The sequence below is a fragment of the Dreissena polymorpha genome, chromosome 3, assembly GCF_020536995.1.
Source record: "Dreissena polymorpha isolate Duluth1 chromosome 3, UMN_Dpol_1.0, whole genome shotgun sequence".
In the NCBI taxonomy this organism is placed as follows: domain Eukaryota; kingdom Metazoa; phylum Mollusca; class Bivalvia; order Myida; family Dreissenidae; genus Dreissena; species Dreissena polymorpha.
This window is the reverse complement of record NC_068357.1, coordinates 23,666,234-23,686,013: the sequence shown is the minus strand read 5'-3', so window position 1 is coordinate 23,686,013 and position 19,780 is coordinate 23,666,234. Positions and strand designations below refer to the sequence as shown.

Here is a 19,780-nt window from a genome sequence, read left to right as displayed (position 1 = left end):
ATAGTAACCACATCAAGCGTTGAAATTGTGGCTTGTTTACTATAAGACCCTATACTAACGAAATTTTCGTTGATTTTGAGCGTTATAGAGGCTTTAAATGATCTAAAATATTGTATCAACTATGTATCACTAATATGAGGTTACCTTTTTAATATATTTATTTTAATATTAATTTTTATATAGTTTTGTATGTATCACTATTTTTGGTCAATACTGTTTCCTTTCCTTAAATAAGTGTGAGTTTGACCGTAGATCTTTTTTATCAATACACATACACCTTTATAATTGTATGTCATTTATATCAAAATATTTATGTAACATATTAAAGAAAACCTTTTATGGAATTATAGATTTCAATAGTTTTTGAAAACCAGGAGTCAATGACCCTATGCTTGAAATGTCAAGAGGTCAAATGAATTTGTCAGTAGTAAAAATACTGGAAATCTATATACATGTATTTGCTTATATATATATAGTTGATTGCTCTATACAAATATTGCTTTGTATACCTTTTAGTATATCTTGCTTAACTAAAAACCTACTTTTTGTATAATAAACACGACATTTTATTAAAGTTTCATGGTAACTTTGCATCAAAATGATGCAAGGAAGATGATTTCCAGGAGTCAAAAGTGACAAAATTACAAAATGCTTGCATCAAAAGCAGGATTCGGCTTCAATTCCCTGTATAATGATGTGATTTGTACTCATATAAAAGAAATGTGTTGAATTATGAAAACTTACGTCCATTTGTCATAAGTATTTCACCAAGTTGTATTTCTTGCATAAAGAAAGCCTGGCATGCTTTTCATTGGTAGGATCTGGAAACTAAGAGAGGATATTTCTTTAAATAAATTTTGAAACAGTGATCTACATCTACTTATATGAATTATTGTATGACACATATTAAATCTAGCTTAAATCAATAGATATAAGAAAATTGATAGTGAATGAGCATTGAACATATTTTCTTGCAAGTGTTAAAGCAGAGATATGGGTACAGCCAGCTGTACAAAGACACCATGCAGAAAATTTATAGTTTTCTTTGACAGGGAAAAAATACAAAAGCTGTACCTGAAAATAGAAAATATTATTACATGTCATGAAAAATAAATGAAGACAGCATTACTTTTTTTGTTAAATAGACAAATACAAACAATTTACTAAAATAAACACTTACTGATAAATGAACCAATACCAGTCCAATGTTGCCCTGACAATACTTAATAAATGAAACATTCCTACCTTAGTAGTGCTTGAATTTCCACTGCCACCTAGGCCTCTATTGGCTGCTTTTTACGTCCTGGAGAGAAAAATAGCAATGCTTACAACATTTGTATGTAGAATTGCAAAACTTTTGAATAGCATTTGAAGTGATCATCCACTGAGAATAAGTATTGAAAGATTTAAGATGTTTCTTGGTTTTGATACTTAAATGTGTATTTATTCTATGAATGTTTACAAAACATATTTTTTATGTTAAAGTAATGATTGCATTATGGGTAGTTGTTAAATTTATCATTGCATATTGTGGTCATTTTTAACTACCAACAGTTTTGAAACTGTGCATCTGATTTGTTTGTTAATATTAGAACAACAAATCATAGATTAATAAAAAATAACTTATGGTTAAAACTACAATAACTATAAGTACTCATTAATTATTTGATTCAATATGAGTGTCATGATATAATTGATTATATGGACAAAAGCCAGTAATGGGCGTATCATTATTATGATTAGCGAATTAGTGGGACCAAATAACAGTTAACAAGTGTTTGAAACAGTGAAGCCAATTGCCAATTTGTCTTATTCATTTACCATCATGGCCAAACTGATAACAACCTTACCTTAGTCGGCGCATATTAGAGAAGGTGCGAACATTATTGGTAATAATTAGTGTTAGCACACTATTTGGTCAGTTTTAAATAGTTTCAAGAGTTTTGCATCGTAAATATTTGATATCTTTAAGTACAGTATTAATTTGTCTGACATGTCACTTGTAATAATGTCAATGAGCAATTTAGCAAATTTAAATTAGTACACTAATTCCAATAATAACGCGTATGACGGGTTCAAAATCTCGATAAATGTGTTAAAAAATTTCATAAACACGAACATAGGCCATTTTTCGAAAGCGTAAAATTAACACTGTATTATCTGACAGCGGTTACATAGGGCAAAGTTCAGATTAAATTGTAACAACCAATGGACAAGTTAGTTTAAATGAGATTGAATGCAATGTTTTATTGCGGCAAACTCAGTCATTCGAAAATCGTGCTTTCGGGGATTTCCTGAAAATCGCGCGAAAATGAAAGTGAATTTCTGTAAACAATTGCCCTACGTTTGGATGGAACTTATCGTCATTATTGCTAATTTCTCTTTACCTGTTACGTAAACAATTGCTACAAATAACAATTGATTTGAAATATGTATCGTAAAATTTGTTGAAGTTGTCCATGATTAAAAAAATCGATAGCCCATAAACACAACACAAGCTATTTTCACACCTTAATTGTAGTTAAACGCTAACAACCTAACACAAATCAATGTGTTCTGTATTAATTTGTAATCAATTCGGAGAATGTATATCGGTCAGGTGTTGATCACACATCATCATCTCTTTTATTTCGTTTATTGTTTTTGATCCGGATCCGCTGCGTGGAGGCTGTATAATCTGCAACAACACTGAGAAACACAATGCACACAAGGGTAATAAAGTTGTTAATATTAGCGCTAAGCATTACTATCCTACCTTAACGTAGTCAACGGAGTCAATACAGCTGTACTGCACTTGCGTTTTACAGCAATGTTATGTGTCAGTTAAGTACACTGTGTAATCTACACCCCTTTGTGTCAAAACCGTATTATCTTGATTATGAAACAGTCCCGAGTATTTTTGCGTGGATTATGTTGGATTTTAATGCCTCGTGCCTTCGGTTATTCAGTCTTAATTTTGTTCATACATTGAATATGGGACATGATTTTCATTAGGATCTTGAATTCCTCAATTGGTCGACTGACGTAATACACGAAAATTAATGCCCGACGATTAATAATGGTTTAACAGTATTGATCACTTATGTTTTAAAGAAGTTGTACAATGTACTTTATAGACAGGTCTGAGATCAGGTATATATTTTCCACAATCTATTGAACATTTGTAAAGACATTAAACAAACTTATAGGATTTTATTTCAAGTTTGATAGCAATAGCTTGGGTGGGAGTGTTGTACAGTCCTTCAAAAATAAAATAAATATTTTTAATTTTTTTTACCATGTTCAGGCCTCTGAAAAGTCCCCAAAAATGCCTGTCAACAGGACAGGCTGATGGAAAAGTTAGCCTGTCCAGACAAAAATTAACCTGACCGAACAGCATGAGTTTATAATTGAATAATTAAGTAAAGTTTAACTCATATTTATTGCAATGTGCAGCCTGGGTATAAGTACACTTGATAAAGTAAAACAAACACTTGCATGTTCTAGTGATTACAGTGTATGATGGACAACAGCTTTAAATTCTAGTCAGACTCAAAGGAAAATATATATGTCTATAGGGATCGGATGCATGTAATAGGCTATTTTATCATATTTATGTCTGGGGACAAGAAGGCCTCACATCAAAATGCTTAATTTACGAAGATTTTCTGGGTATTGAAAATGCTTAATTTACGAAGATTTTCAGGGGATTGAAAAGAATCGTGTGTAACTCACATGTTTAACTCGCAGATTTCAACAAGTCTCTGCTCATGTGCATTCTTGGTTCCGAAGTAAACTGTGATGTTTCCATAATTCCGTTTAAATGTTTACAGTTTCGCTTCATATTGATTGTTTTGATATGGCACAGTAATATGTCCGACCAATGAAATGGACGTTGTCGAAAAAACAACAAAGGGAGAGCACTCTTAAAAACTAGTGAAGCGTTAGTGTTCTTAATGACAAAAAGGCTAGAAATTCACGAAAATAGTGATTTTAATGGGGGAGTTTTTGTTCTTTTGGCAAGAATTTGCGTTTTCGGTATTAAGTCATAAATTTGTTTGCCTGTCACAAGGACCGGCGATATCAGAAACTTCGCCGGACCGTAAGAATTTTGCGGGACAAGACCGGCGGTCCAGCCTTTTCAGGAAGCCTGCATGTTTAAATAAAAAAATTCTTTTGGGTAGGTGGGGGATTTAGGGTGGGGAAGGAGAAGGGGGTATAGGTGTGTGGTCATTTATTAGATGATCTTTCAAAAATAAGAAAAACAAAGGAAAAACAATATTTTGTTTTGCGGGGGGATTCAGGGGGGCGGGGGGGGGGTTGGGTGGAGTCCATTGTGTATGTCAGGTAAGTCTTGTTTTGTCAAAGTATGAATCAAATCTAGAATGGACACTGCTATGAGGAGGACCGATACTATGAGAGTAAGGGATAATTACATGTATGATGTATCTATTTCAAACACAAATTCATATTTATATAATACTATACATAACTTAAAAAACTAAGAGACATGCTAATGCAGAAACATATTTCAGTGGAAAAGTATAGATTATGATGGGATCACTATGTTCCAAAACAAAATCATTTATATCACTGTGATCATGCCCGCATGAATAATGGATATTTAAAGAATTTTCAACTTATTCAAGTTCAAAAATTCACAAGACAAAAAACTTACTTTCTGTCACTTTTTGGCGATAATTTGGATCACTTCTTCTTTTTTTTGTCAAAATAAATACAATAACCAATAGCACATATTCCTGCGGCCGCAATGCCAATTGTGGTCTTAGAAATCATTCTGAAATCTTGCTAACCTTTCCTACATGCGTTATAAACGGAAATTAACTTATGGTCGCCTTGATTGATTGATTAGCAAAACGATAAAATCGATTACACTGAAATAATAATAATGAGGTTACAAACAACTAAATCTTGTCAAAATTATGTGAAAACTTTCTGTACTTGAAAGTGACTCGGATGTTTGCTACGTTCAATAAAAATGCAAGCTGAATTAAATCACAATCAAAATTAAAAACAAATGAACACATGCATACTTTTGCGTTATGTTTTCTTTAAGGGTACAACACTATGAAGACATAGTGTTGACGGTGAGGCTATTTATAGGAACAGAAAACCCCCATTCACGTCACGCCAAGATCTCCTTTATACATGTATGAACACAATGTAGTACCGGTACATCTAGTTCGCTGATTTATATTCATTAGCACGTTTTGTAAACGAAAGAAAGGCACCGACAGATGAAGGATGGCCGCGGAAGTGAAACAGAAAAGCTTGGCGCAGCTTGCTGCCATGCAATTTGTAGCTGGGGGTTTGTGCTGGTAGGTGTTCCTTCTTTAAATTTAAATAAGACATGAATACTCAGTTACTCTCAAGTTCATACTCCCACTGTACCAGCATCCTACCATTTGACCCATCGATCCCTCATATTGTAATATGATTATAGATGCTGCCTAATTTACGGGCAAAAGCTTAGATATTTCATTACCATGCATTGTAATAAATATATGGAAATATTTGTTTACAAAATATTACAATACATTTAATAAAAAAGTTATGCATCCAAAAAATTAAAAGTGTTTTATATCAGCCAAGCTTTAAGATCTTATATCTTATAATTGTGTGCTTTTTTTAGTCCCTGTAATTCAAGCTGATTCAGTGGCTTTGGTGTAGTGGATATGGTGTCCACTTTAATAGCAACTGTGGCATAGTCATCATTTTGTTGGTATACACAGTAGTATGGTCTGTATGGATACTGTTGAATCAGAAATAAGTTCATAAACTAGTTGGTTATAAATTAGACATTCAATGTGACTTATGGAATACTACAAATATAAGAGGTGTCTTTATATGTGTTAAGGTCAAAACTTCTTTTGCTAGTTCAGAATTTACTGATCACATCTAATTAATTGCATAAAAACTTTGCAAACCTTTCCTAACTGGTTTCACTTCAGGTTTTATTGAGGTGTCAATCATGCATCCGTTGGATCTGATAAAGACACGGTTTCAGATCCAGAGAGGTCCAGGTGATCCTCACCACTACACCTCCCTGGCAGACTGTGTCAGAAAGATATACAGAACTGAAGGGTATAATCATTTTGCTAGTTGGAAGTGAACACAATTTTTCTGTTCTGCATATGAAAACAAGCAACAGTCTGCATGATACTCATTCAGGGCTGGCTAAGAATATTGCTTACCCATTGACATGTACTTGGTTTCAAAACTGGAGATTTTGATATGTAACACTTTGATAATGTTGTGTTTTAAACGAGATTGTCCACATAACAATTCAAGCTACTCTAGTCTCACCCATTATTTATAAAGTGTGGGCCTCTGAGCATGGGCATATATACAATATGCCCTGTGTAAGGTTTGCCCGCTACATCTTCATATCTTTGTTACTGCCAGTAGTGAAGATAATTATCTAAGATAATTACATTATCTATTTAAAGGGGCCTTTTCACAGATTTTGGCAGATATTGAAATTTGCCATTAAATGCTTTATATTGATAAATATAAACATTGGATCTAAAAAGCTTCAGTACAATACAAGAATAATATTAAAGAAAGAAAAAAAAGGAATCCTCAACGGGGCTTGATCCACTGACCCCTGGAGTAAAAGTCTAACACTTAGACCACTCGGCCATCCGTGCTCATACAATGAATGATGCATTTTATACTTTATATGAGCAATCCTCGTAGTATCACAAAAAATAAAGACAACAACATAACTCTCCAAATTATTTATTCGTTTCGCGTTGCAACGCTTTATAATTTTCAGGTTTTTTAAATCGTCAAAAGATGCATAATATAATGGATATTTTAGAGCATGGTAAATGTTCAGTATTACTGTTTCCTCACAAATATCACGAGAATTTGCGATTCTGAAACATCTTTTTTTAATTTTGTCAATTTACCAAAACATGGAAAGGACCCTTTAATTTTTAATTATATTATCTGAAGATAGATATTATCTAATTAAAACTTCACACTTTATTTCAAATCATACTGTGAGCAGACAGAGCAAGGTCCTGACATTAATTCAGCAGAATTATGTCCTTTCTGTGCTTTTAAAATTCATGTTATGAAGATTTGTTTAGTTTTCTGAATGTTAGCCAAATCGGTTTCTGAAATGTTAGAAAACGCCTTGACAGTTTTAGTGTCTGCTTCTCCAGCATCTCAAGTTTCTGAATTTGGAACAGCAAAAAATATTGTTGTAATTGTCTGACAATAAAATGTAATTACTTTAAGTTGATAGTCCCATTACATGAAACAGGACCTTTTTCCATCATAGCCAATAGTATATATTTTCCGGCCATATTAATTATTATTTTTATATATTTCCTTATCATGTTTCTTCTATATATTTTACTATGGTATGATAGAGAGAATAACTTTGGAACATGATAATTTGAATAGCCATCATGTCCCTTTTCAGCTTTCCAAGAATGTATGTTGAAATAAACATTTACATTATTATGCATTAATATTATACAACATTTCAGTACTCTGTCATTTTACAAGGGTATATTACCTCCCTTGTTAGCAGAAACACCAAAGAGAGCTGTAAAGTTCTTCACTTTTGAGAGATACAAGAACATGTTTGCGTATGGAGGTCATTTGCCACAGGCATGGGTAAGATTGACAGAGTAATTTGAATAATATATGATCTCAATTTTCACACTATGGTATGAAAAAGCAAGCATTGTTGGTCTTTGACTTTTTCTCTGTAGCAAAGATGTATAGTGTGTATAACTGGATAGAGCATCAATTGTTACCCTCCTGTAACAAAAATTGATACTGAGTATAACTGACTAGAGCATCAATTGTTACCCTCCTGTAACAAAGATTTATATTGAGTATTAGTTGATAGAGCATAAATTGTCACCCACCTGTAACAAAGATTGATACTGAGTATAAGTTGATAGAGCATAAATTGTCACCCACCTGTAACAAAGATTAATACTGAGTCAAGTTGATTGAGCATCAATTGTTACCTTCCTTTAACGAAGATTCATACTGAGTATAAGCTGATAGAGCAACAATTGTTACCCTCCTTTAACAAACATTGAAACTGAGTAAAGTTGATAGAGTATCAATTATTACCCTCCTATAACAAAGATTGATACTGAGTAGAAGTTGATAGAGCATCAATTGATACCCTCCTTCAACTAAGATTGATATCTAGTACAACTAAAGAGAGCATCAATTGTTACCCTCCTTCAACTAAGATTGATATCTAGTACAACTAAAGAGAGCATCAATTGTAACAGCTGCTGTAATTAAGTTTGATACTGAGGATTACTTGATAGAGCATCAAGTCACTACAGCTGCTGCTGATGTCTGGAACACACTTGCTTCTTTTTGTAGCTAACTAGAGCAAATGCACTTAATAAAGCCAAATTAATAGATTATATGAATCCTAATGCATATTCAAGATAATTTGGATCTTTTCAGGAATCTTTTGTGACTCAAATGTACCCATAACTTCTTGTGCAAAATTTATTTATTGGGCCCATTTGTTAAATGCAGGTTGTTGTCCCTCGAGCCATTTTCATCATTTATATTAATACTAAACTTCATCTTTAACTCCCACTCAGACTTTGACTTACATAAGACAGACTCAGGAGAAATGTATTCACGAACATGTTTCGTACAAGCTGTCATCATGAGTGATTTTCTTTGTTGACATCACAATAATCTTATTCGTAAAAACGGCCTAAAGATGTTGTGAAGAAACCAAAGGCTCCAGATTTGTCGAAGCCAGAGGAGAAAGTACTGAATGCGCTGTTTCGGGACCATTAGAGCTTTTTGTTTCGCAAATATGAAGGGATGAGTTCAGACAAAAATCTAACACCTGGTGGAATAAGTGGGAGGAAATCTCCAGAAGAACAAATTTTACTTTAATAATAACATTCCAAAAAGTACTAAAGAAACTTAGTGTGTGGATATTGGCCAATTTTGGAAATATGTACATTTATTATTTTAGTATTTTTGTCTGACAAAAATTGTGGCAGCTATGGTACAGACTTAAATGAAAACTTTAAAATAATCTGGATATTTCAATCAATGGAAAATACCAGGCTTGTGTACATAGAGGGCCATATGTGCCAAATAATAACAAAACTTAAGCTATTTTTATGAAATTTGGCCTTGTCATAACTAAAAGATGCTGAAGTAATGATGTTGAACTTATGAAGGTTATGTTCTTAGTCTTACTGTATGAACTTGGAAGGGCACGGCTGTTTTTGTCTGTGACAAACTTCTTGTTTATTTAATGGGGTTTGTATTGGTGGGTTTATGGCCTGGAAATTAAAATGATAGTTAACCCATTTATGCCTAGTGGACTCTCCCATCCTTCTAAATTGGATAAATTTATTTCCAAAATTAGGGATGTCTAGTAATATATTTATTTCTATATTTAGAATATTTCTTACAGAAATTCCTTTTAGCAAACAGCGCAGACCCTGATGAGACGCCGCATCATGTGGCGTCTCATCTGGGTCTACGCTGTTTGCCAAGGCCTTTTTTTTTTGGACGCTTGGTATAAATAACTGATTTGTTGATTGCAGGTATTTTCACTATCTGGGCTAGGGTCTGGACTGACAGAAGCTGTAGTTATCAACCCTTTTGAGGTGATTAAGGTCAAGTTACAGGCAGAGAGGAACCAGTTTAAAGAGGTGACAAAATGATACTTTTCACTGTTTTTTTCCATGATGCTGATAGTAATGCATTTAGGCTAATCTGATACAACACTTTATGCACATTCATTAAACCCCTTTTTCAAAGGGCCCATATGTTTCTTTGGTTAGTCTTACCCCACCATATTCTGTATTTTTATTTTTGATAATGATGAACGAAAAAGGCTTTAAAAAAAGAAACAAAACCAAAAATTATAGTATGATTTATTGGCGTAATGTGTATATTTATTCATACTTAAAAATAAATTGAATTGAATTCATTATTTTATTTTCTTAACATTTTGTCTTGTGGACAACTCTTAACTTGTAAGTAATGCAAAATTGTTGACACTGAGATAATATAATATTTTAGCAAAAAAGTACTATGGCAACGGCTCGAGAGATCATTAAGGCACACGGGTTTGGATCACAAGGTCTTGGCAAAGGCATGACTTCCACACTGGGTCGGAACGGTGTCTTCAATATGGTCTACTTTGGTTTCTACCATACCGTCAAAGGAATCATTCCAGAACAACCAGTATGTGCTAATTTATTGTTATTTATATGGTTTCTTAGGCTTGAGTCTGACCTCCATAATCATCATCTGAGACTTGAGTCTGACCTCCATATTCATCATCTGAGACTTGAGTGTGACCTCTATTATCATCATCTGAGACTTGAGTCTGACCTCCATTATCATCATCTGAGACTATAGTCTGACCACCATAAGCATCATCTGAGACTTGAGTCTGACCTCCATTATCATCTGAGACTTGAGTCTGACCTCCATTATCATCTGAGACTTGAGTCTGGCATCCATTATCATCATCTGAGACTTGAGTCTGACCTCCATAATCATCATCTGAGACTTGAGTCTGACCTCCGTAATCATCATCTGAGACTGTAGTCTGACCTTTATTATCATCACCTGAGACTTGACTTTGACCTCCCTAATCATCATCTGAGACTTGAGTCTGACCTCCATTATCATCTGAGACTTGAGTCTGACCTCCATTATCATCTGAGACTTGAGTCTGACATCCATTATCATCATCTGAGACTTGAGTCTGACCTTCATAATCATCATCTGAGACTTGAGTCTGACCTCCGTAATCATCATCTGAGACTGGAGTCTGACCTTTATTATCATCACCTGAGACTTGTGTCTGACCTCCGTATTCATCATCTGAGACTTGAGTCTGACCTCCGTAATCATCATCTGAGACTTGAGTCTGACCTCCGTAATCATCATCTGAGACTTGAGTCTGACCTCCGTAATCATCATCTGAGACTGGAGTCTGACCTTTATTATCATCACCTGAGACTTGAGTCTGACCTCCGTATTCATCATCTGAGACTTGAGTCTGACCTCCGTAATCATCATCTGAGACTGGAGTCTGACCTTTATTATCATCACCTGAAACTTGAGTCTGTCATCCATTATCATCGTCAGAGACTGGAGTCTGACCTCAATAATCATCATCTAAGACTTGAGTCTGACCTTTATAAACATCATCCGAGACTTGACTCTTACCTTCATAATCATCATCTAAGACTTGAGTCTGACCTCCATAATCATCATCTGAGACTTTACTCTGACCTCCATAATCATCATCTGAGACTTTACTCTGACCTCCATTATAATCATCATCTGAGACTAGAGTCTGACCTCCATAATCATCATGTGAGACTTGACTCAGACCTCCAGAATCGCCATCTGAGACTTGAGCCTGACCTCCCTGATCATCATCTGAAACTTAAGTCTGAAATCATCAAGCAGCTTACCAATTTTGTATTTTTAACCAGGTTTTCCGAAGGAAAAAACTGGTTATTAGATTGGCGAATGCGGGCGGGCTGGCTGGCTGGCGGGCTGGCTGGCTGGCGGGCTGGCGGGCTGGCGGAATAAGCTTGTCCGGGCCATAACTATGTCGTTCATTGTCAGATTTTAAAATCATTTGGCACATTTGTTCACCATCATTGGACGGTGTGTCGCGCGAAATAATTACGTCGATATCTCCAAGGTCAAGGTCACACTTTGAGTTCAAAGGTCAAAAATGGCCATAAATGAGCTTGTCCGAGCCATAACTATGTCGTTCATCGTCAGATTTTAAAATCATTTGGCACATTTGTTCACCATTATTGGACGGTGTGTCGCGCGAAATAATTACGTCGATATCTCCAAGGTCAAGGTCACACTTTGAGTTCAAAGGTCAAAAATGGCCATAAATGAGCTTGTCCTGGCCATAACTATGTCATTCATTGTGAGATTTTAAAATCATTTGGCACATTTGTTCACCATCATGGGACGGTGTGTCCCACGAAAGAATCACGTCAATATCTCTCCAATGTCAAGGTCGCCACGACTAAAAATAGATTTAAAAAAAAAAAAAATTACAAAGGGGGTTAATTTTTTTTGGTCATTTCAAAAGTTCAGTTTGAGTTTTCTCCCTTTATCAGATTTTTTTTTCACAATGAAAACCTGGTTTTGTGACAATTTTGTCCCTTGTCAAATAATAAATGGAAAAGAAGTGGTGCACTTGTCATGAGAGTTCTTCTGTATCTAGGACCATTCTTTGGCCGAAGTTATAGCACTGTCTATTAATAGGCTTTATTTAGTTTGAAGGAATTTCATCCATGCTTTACATTGACTGAACTAATGTTCACATTTTTCTGATATCTATTTGTTGGCCTTTTTCGCACGTCGTCCCTGATTAGCCTGTGCAAATTGCACAAGCTACTCTGGGATGAGACTTTATGCACATACATTAAGCCAAGTTTTTCCAGAACAAGGCTCATTTGAAAATGTTTCAGGATCCAACAATGGATGTTCTCAGACGGTTCTGCATTGGTCTTGCAAGTGGGATATTGTCATCGGTCATAAACATTCCATTTGATGTTGCAAAGAGTCGAATTCAAGGACCACAACCTGTCCGGGGCGAGATCAAGTATAGAACGTGCTTTGCTACCATGGCAACTGTGTATAAGGAGGAAGGGTATGGTTGTTGTCTAAAACTTGTTGTTGAACTATTCTAACTTTCTCAAAGTTCTTAATGAATTATTTTATGAAATGCTGAGGATGGCTATTTTGTGTCTGCTAGTGGTGATTGATAGGTTTGATTTCAGCCATCCTGTCTGTTTTTCCACCATTCAATCAGTTGGCAAAACAAGACCCTGCTGTTTGTAATAAAGATCTGGAAATATTTGGATGAAACTTTGTATGAACAGTAAGGAAACTTTAACCAAACGTTGACAAAAACTGAATATTGTAATAACAAATTGTAAGAACATCATAAGGTATTATTATATTCTCCAGATAGGACGATAGATTTGCTGTCTGTTCCTCAGTACAATTGTCTTTGAAATGTAGCATGTTCTCCAGTTATGTTTAAACTCACCTTAGCACTACATGCTAATGGTGAGTTTTGGGGATTGTCTAAAATTTATATAAAAATTTGCCTTGTGAACACTCTAGAGGCAAAAGTTAAAGCTACATTTTCATGAAACTCGGTCAGAACTTTTTTCTTAATTTTATTTCACCTGAGAATTAAACTTGGTAAGGGGATGTCAAGATCTGGGTCACCGGGTCAAATTTAATATAAAGCTTATGATCAGTCTACAGGCCACATGAATACCCCATTCTTCATGAAGTATCTGTTTAAATTATATTTCTGCCAAGTTTTAAGCTTGGTCCAGTTGGGGAAAAAAAATAGATCACAAGATCAAATAAAAGGAAAAAAGCTTGCAAACACTAGAAGCCTCATTTATTCCCAAATCTTAATTAAACATGGTTTGAAGATTTTTCCCAATGATACCGAAGCTGAGTTAGAGACTGGGTTATATGGTGTAAAAACTAGGTCATTAGGTTAAATGAAAGAAACAGATTGTGAACACTATGGAGGTCTAATATTGCTCAATCATCATGAAACTTGGTCAGAACATTAGCTCAGATATCTAGATATCTAGGCAAGGTTTGAAGGTCATGTATGGTAAAAACAATATTACTAAGTCACATTAAAAGATATGCTTGTCAACACTTTCGAGGCGCTATTTATTGCCCTTCCTTTGTCTTCATTATATCTTGGATGCGTCTGAAACTTGCCCATATGGTTGAGCGTATTAGTGCCCTTTGACTGGTTCATGTGGGGTCAAACACCATATGAGTGTATTAGTGCCCCTTGACTGGTTCATGTCGGGTCAAAGACTGGCTGAGCATATTAGTGCCCCTTGACTGATTCATGTGGGGTCAAAGACTGGATGAGCGTATTATTGCTCCTTGACTGATTCTTGTGGGGTCAAAGACTGGGTGAGAGTATAAGTGCCCCCTGACTGGTTCATGTGAGGTCAAAGACCGGTGAGCATATTAGTGCTCGTTGACTGGTTAATGTGGGATCAAAGACTGGGTGAGCGTATTAGTGCCCCTTGACTGGTTCATGTGGGGTCAAAGACTGGGTGAGCATATTAGTGCCCCTTGACTGGTTCATGTGATATCAAAGACTGGGTGAGCATATTAGTGCCCCTTGAATGGTTCATGGGATGTCAAAGACTGGGTGAGCGTATTAGTGCCCCTTGACTGGTTTATGTGGGGTCAAAGACTGGGTGAGCATATTAGTACCCCTTGACTGGTTCATGTGATGTCAAAGACTGGGTGAGCCTATTGGCCATTTTTATCTTATTGAATATGTTTACAGCAGTCTTTGCAGAATTGTTAACCAGGTTTTCGGAAGGAAAAAACTGGTTATTAGATTGGCGAATGTCGGCAGGCGGGCTGGCGGGCTGAACAAGCTTGTCCGGGCCATAACTTTGTCGTTCATTGTGAGATTTTAAAATTATTTGGCACATTTGTTCACCATCATTGGACAGTGTGTCGCGCGAAAGAATTATGTCGATATCTCAAAGGTCAAGGTCACAATTTGAGATCAAAGGTCAAAAATGGCTATAAATGAGCTTGTCCGGGCCATAACTTTGAAGTCCATTTTCAGATTTAAAAATCATTTGGCACATTTGTTCACCATCATTAGACGGTGTGTCGCGCAAAAAAATTACGTCAATATCTCCAAGGTCAAGGTCACAGTTTGAGTTCAAAGGTCAAAAATGGCTACAAAGGAGCTTGTCCGGGCCATAATTTTGTCGCTCATTGTCAGATTTTAAAATCATTTGGCACATTTGTTCACCATCATTATACAGTGCGTCGCGCGAAAAAAATACGTCGATATCTCCAAGTTCAGGGGTGTCAATTGGCCAAAATCTTAAATCCTGAAAATAGGCCTATCCTTTTGGGGCCAGAGCAAAAAAGGGTTAATAATTCATGTAACTTTGTTTACTGTTGTATATAACTTTGTAAACAATATGTCAAAGTAAAATAATTTGTGTTTAAGTTGTGTTTAAGATGACATTTTGTGACAATAATCTTAAAATTCCAGAAAAAAATCCTCTGATTTATATCAAAATCAAAATTGGTCCTTAAGGGCCAAAATCCTGCCAAAATCCTGATTTCAGGAATAATCCAGAACTTTGACACCTCTGCCAAGGTCAAGGTCACAATTTGAGTTCAAAGGTCAAAAATGGTTGTAAACAAGGGCTGTTTGTAAAACATGCATGCCCCCCATATGGGCTGTCCGTTGTAGTGGCAGCCATTGTGTGAATACGATTTTTGTCACTGTGACCTTGACCTTTGACCTAGTGACCTGAAAATCAATAGGGGTCATCTGCGGTCACAATCAATGTACCTATGAAGTGTCATGATCCTAGGCAAAAGCGTTCTTGAGTTAGCATCCGAAAATCATTTTACTATTTCGGGTCACCGTGACCTTGACCTTTGACCTTGTGACCTCAAAATCAATAGGGGTCATCTGCAAGTCATGATCAATCTACCCATGAAGTTTCATGATCCTAGGCGTATGCGTTCATGAGTTATCATCAGAAAACCATTTTACTATTTCGGACCACCGTGACCTTGACCTTTGACCTAGTTACTTCAAAATCAATAGGGGTCATCTGCGAGTCATGATCAATCTACCCATGAAGTTTCATGATCCTAGGCGTATGCGTTCTTGAGTTATCATCCGGAAACCATTTTACTATTTCAGGTCACCTTGACCTTTGACCTAGTGACCTCAAAATCAATAGGGGTCATCTGCAAGTCATGATCAATCTACCCATGAAGTTTCATGATCCTAGGCGTATGCGTTCTTGAGTTATCATTCAAAAACCATTTTACTATTTCTGGTCACCGTGACCTTGACCTTTGACCTAGTGACCTCAAAATCAATAGGGGTCATCTGCGAGTCATGATCAATGTACCTATGAAGTTTCATGATTCTAGGCCCAAGCCTTCTTGAGTTATCGTCTGACAACCACCTGGTGGACGGACCGACCGACAGACCGACCGACAGACCGACATGAGCAAAGCAATATACCCCCTCTTCTTCGAAGGGGGGCATAATGAGCTTGTTCGGGCCATAACTTTGTCGTTCATTGTCAGATTTTAAAATAATTTGGCTCATTTGTTCACCATCATTAGACGGTGTGTCGCTCAAAAAAATTACGTCGATATCTCCAAGGTCAAGGTCACAATTTTAGAACAAATGTCAAAAATGGCCATAAATGATCTTGTCCTGGCCATAACTATGTCATTCATTGTGAGATTTTAAAATCATTTGGCACATTTGTTCACCATCATTGGACGGTGTGTCGCACGTAAGAATTACGTCCATATCTCCAAGGTCAAGGTCACACTTTGAGTTCAAAGGTCAAAAATGGCCATAAATGAGCTTGTCCGGGCCATAACTATGTCATTCATGGTAAGATTTTAAAGTCATTTGGCACATTTGTTCACCATAAATGGACGGTGTGTCACATACAAGAATTATGTCTCCAAGGTCAATGTAACCATGACTAAAAATAGATTTATTTTGAAACAAAGGGGGTTAATTATAAACAATCAGTTCAGTTTGACTTGTCTCCTTCTATCAGACTTTTTTTCAAATTGAAAACCTGGTTTTGTGACAATTTTGTGCCTTGTTTTTCTTGTACAACGCTTAAACAGTATTATGAATAAAGAACTTTTATTGTTCTAGGTACCTTGCTCTCTACAAAGGACTTTTGCCAAAGATTTTGCGACTTGGTCCAGGTATTTATTGCATTTAACTTACATCAGTTCATGATGCTCAAAATGACTTTGATATTTGTATATATCTGAATTTTTTCTAGCTTAACTGAGCAAGAAGTGCTCAAGCTGAGCTTTGTCAATCAGTCACTGTATGTTGTGAAGTATGTGTTCTGCATCATCAACTTTTAGCTTGCTAACACTTTGGAGTGAATAGTTTGGGCTCAATCTTGATGAAACTTGATCAGGATGTTGATCTTAAAAACATCTAGTTAGAAACTTGGTCAAATAGTGTTAATAAATGGGTCAGCTGCTGAAATTTTTGAGAAAAAATAATTTGTCAATACTCCTACCGGTACTCTATAAGCCACAAAAATGTTTCATTCTTGATTAATATTTGTCAGGTTATTGACATTGAAAATTGTTAAGACATAATTCAAGTCTGGGTCAAAAGCAGTCAAAACTAGGTCATCATGTCAAATATTTTTGAAAACTTATATCCACTCTCAAAACAACATTTATCATTCATGTTAATGAAACAATTTGCTAATGTTTAGCTTGAAAATATCTAAGTTTAAATTGGGTTATAAAAAGTGTTACCATGTCAAAACTAAGAAAAAAGCACCTTATAAACTTTTGAAATGCCTCATTTGTGCCGTAACTACAATGGAACTGAGTCTGAATGTTTCTCTTGGCCATTTGTAGGCGAATTTAAAAACTATCACGCATAAAGTTCAAATCTAGGTTACCAGGTTAAATCTTTAACAATTGTTGAGACTTGTAGTCCTGTGAGTGCTTTATGGCCATCATGGCCTTCTTGTTTTGTTTTTTGTTAATGCACTAACATATTTGGGATAATATATGTTATGAGCATCTGTATACGTATAAAATCTGTTTACTGAATGTTTCTGTTCTAGTTTAAAAGTAAATTTCATTGTTCACAAACATAAGTGATAAAACTATTTGCACCTATGAATGATGCATTTGTTACAGTAGCTGAATGGAATTGTGCTGGATGTCTTTCCCCTACATGCAAGGATTTTGTTCAAATAATTATTTATTGCACTGGTTTTCCTGCATTTGTTTTGTAAATGACAGGATTGAAGATACTATTTTTGATTTTTTGCACATTATTTCAATGTGTGATACATTTCTTGGGGTCTGATAAATTTCTCAGTGTCAGATAATGGTTTCTGTAAATAATGGGTATTTAACATAGGTATTCTTAGATATCTTAAAGCATGTTGCAACATTTATGATAATTGTTTTTTTAATAACAATGCAACAAGGATATGTATCAATCCAGATGGTTTATTGCAAAAATAACATTTTATGAAATTTTTAATTTTGAGGTTGTTTTAACAGTTGTTGATTTTTTTAACAGTATAATTTGTAAACAAAATAATGAGGTTATGTAAATGAAAATGCCTTTTTTTATTTACTTTCAGGAGGTGCAATAATGTTCTTAGTCTATGAACATGTATTTGATTGGATGAAGACAAACATGTGATAGAACTGAAAATCAATTACCCCAACGGTCTGCAGGCAGAAAAAATCTGCTTTAGTACTAGTTATAGAAATGTGGTGTTATAATACAGTGGGTTTTGTAATTAAAGGGGAAAAAATATTCCTTTTTTAAATGATTTTCTGTGATAATGTTAGGAAAATAATATTGAGTCATGAATTTAACCTGTAGTGGTTGCTCTTTTATAATAAATGTGTGCTTATTTTATTTTATACATGAATTTTTTTAAAGCAGCTTTGAAGTTGTTTATACGATTGTGATTTTTTTGTACATTGTAAAGCTTGCACGTTACTCTTATTTGCATATTGATAATTATATGCTTCAAAATATGGTAATTATTATGTGCTTTGTTACTGTTATGTGTACTTTGGGACATGTGTATCTTGCCTTTATAAATTGTTGAATGTATTCGACAGGGTAGCTTTGATAAATTAATTATTATTCAAATGTCGTAGATATTATTATTGTTATTTTTTGCATTTAATTGTTAAAAAAGCAAGAATATGTTTTTCCTTTTCCAAAGGAGACAGAATTAATTCTAAATGTGTATTTGATAATTTTGTTAAAGGGGCTTCGTCCTCCATATATTCCTTGTATTCCTATTACAGAACGCATTACTAGAATATTTTTAGTAACCTAATCAATATATAAGTAAAGTATTTATACCTAATCAAAATCTGTTTTCTGGATAAAATTATATTTAACATAGTAATAAATAATAATAACTTTGAAAATACTGTATGCATTTTATATTGTCTTGTAAGATAATACTTCTAGTGTATTTAATTGAATTAACTATTAAAGTACATTTATACTTGTCTATGTGACTGTGTGTCAACACAAAATCCATGGCATGTGAAACACTGCAAATGGACTATGGGCATTAGCACAAACTACCAGTAGTAGAAATGTGCACACAAGATATGCTAGTTTTGTTAATTAAAATGTGATTAAAACATATATCAGTCTTTATATGTGTCATAATGTATATTATCTAGGTTAATGTTTTCAAACTCTATTAGGTCTATCATGTCTGCTGCAATATTTACATATGACTCAATTAAAATGCAAATGCCCAAGTATGCACAGTAAAGTATTGCCTGTTAACAAAATAACTGAATAACAAATATGATAAAGAAAACCATCATTTCGTAGAAATAAAATGTGTGATTGATTGTAATGCTTTCAATTAATATTTTAAGCTCTTAAACTTTTGCCATCCACATTAGGAAGCTTATTAGTGCCATATTGGTTTCACCTTTTCAGTGTAACATGCCTGATCCTCTTTTTTTCAGTCATGCAGCATCTAACTTGCTCAAAATATTTGCCCTAATGACATCTCATCAGAGTTCAAAACTTGCCACATGGGATCATAAAGTAGGTCATTGGGTCATAAACTTGCCTGAATTTAAAAAAAGAAAAAAATATGTCAAAGAATGTAGTTAATTTTTCTAGTATGTAAATGCATGAGTT

The 19,780-nt window shown here is 34.9% G+C and overlaps 1 protein-coding gene across 1 annotated transcript; it reads left to right on the top strand.

The window, feature by feature from the left end:
• Window positions 1-4,927: 4,927 nt before the first annotated feature.
• LOC127873306 (mitochondrial 2-oxodicarboxylate carrier-like) lies at window positions 4,928-19,277 on the top strand. Its single transcript, XM_052417117.1, has 8 exons — window positions 4,928-5,311; window positions 5,946-6,084; window positions 7,503-7,632; window positions 9,570-9,677; window positions 10,051-10,215; window positions 12,489-12,670; window positions 16,754-16,806; window positions 18,231-19,277. Exons 1-8 carry the CDS (start codon window positions 5,245-5,247, stop codon window positions 18,290-18,292), a joined length of 906 nt encoding a protein of 301 aa, XP_052273077.1. The 5' UTR covers window positions 4,928-5,244; the 3' UTR covers window positions 18,293-19,277.
• Window positions 19,278-19,780: the final 503 nt, after the last annotated feature.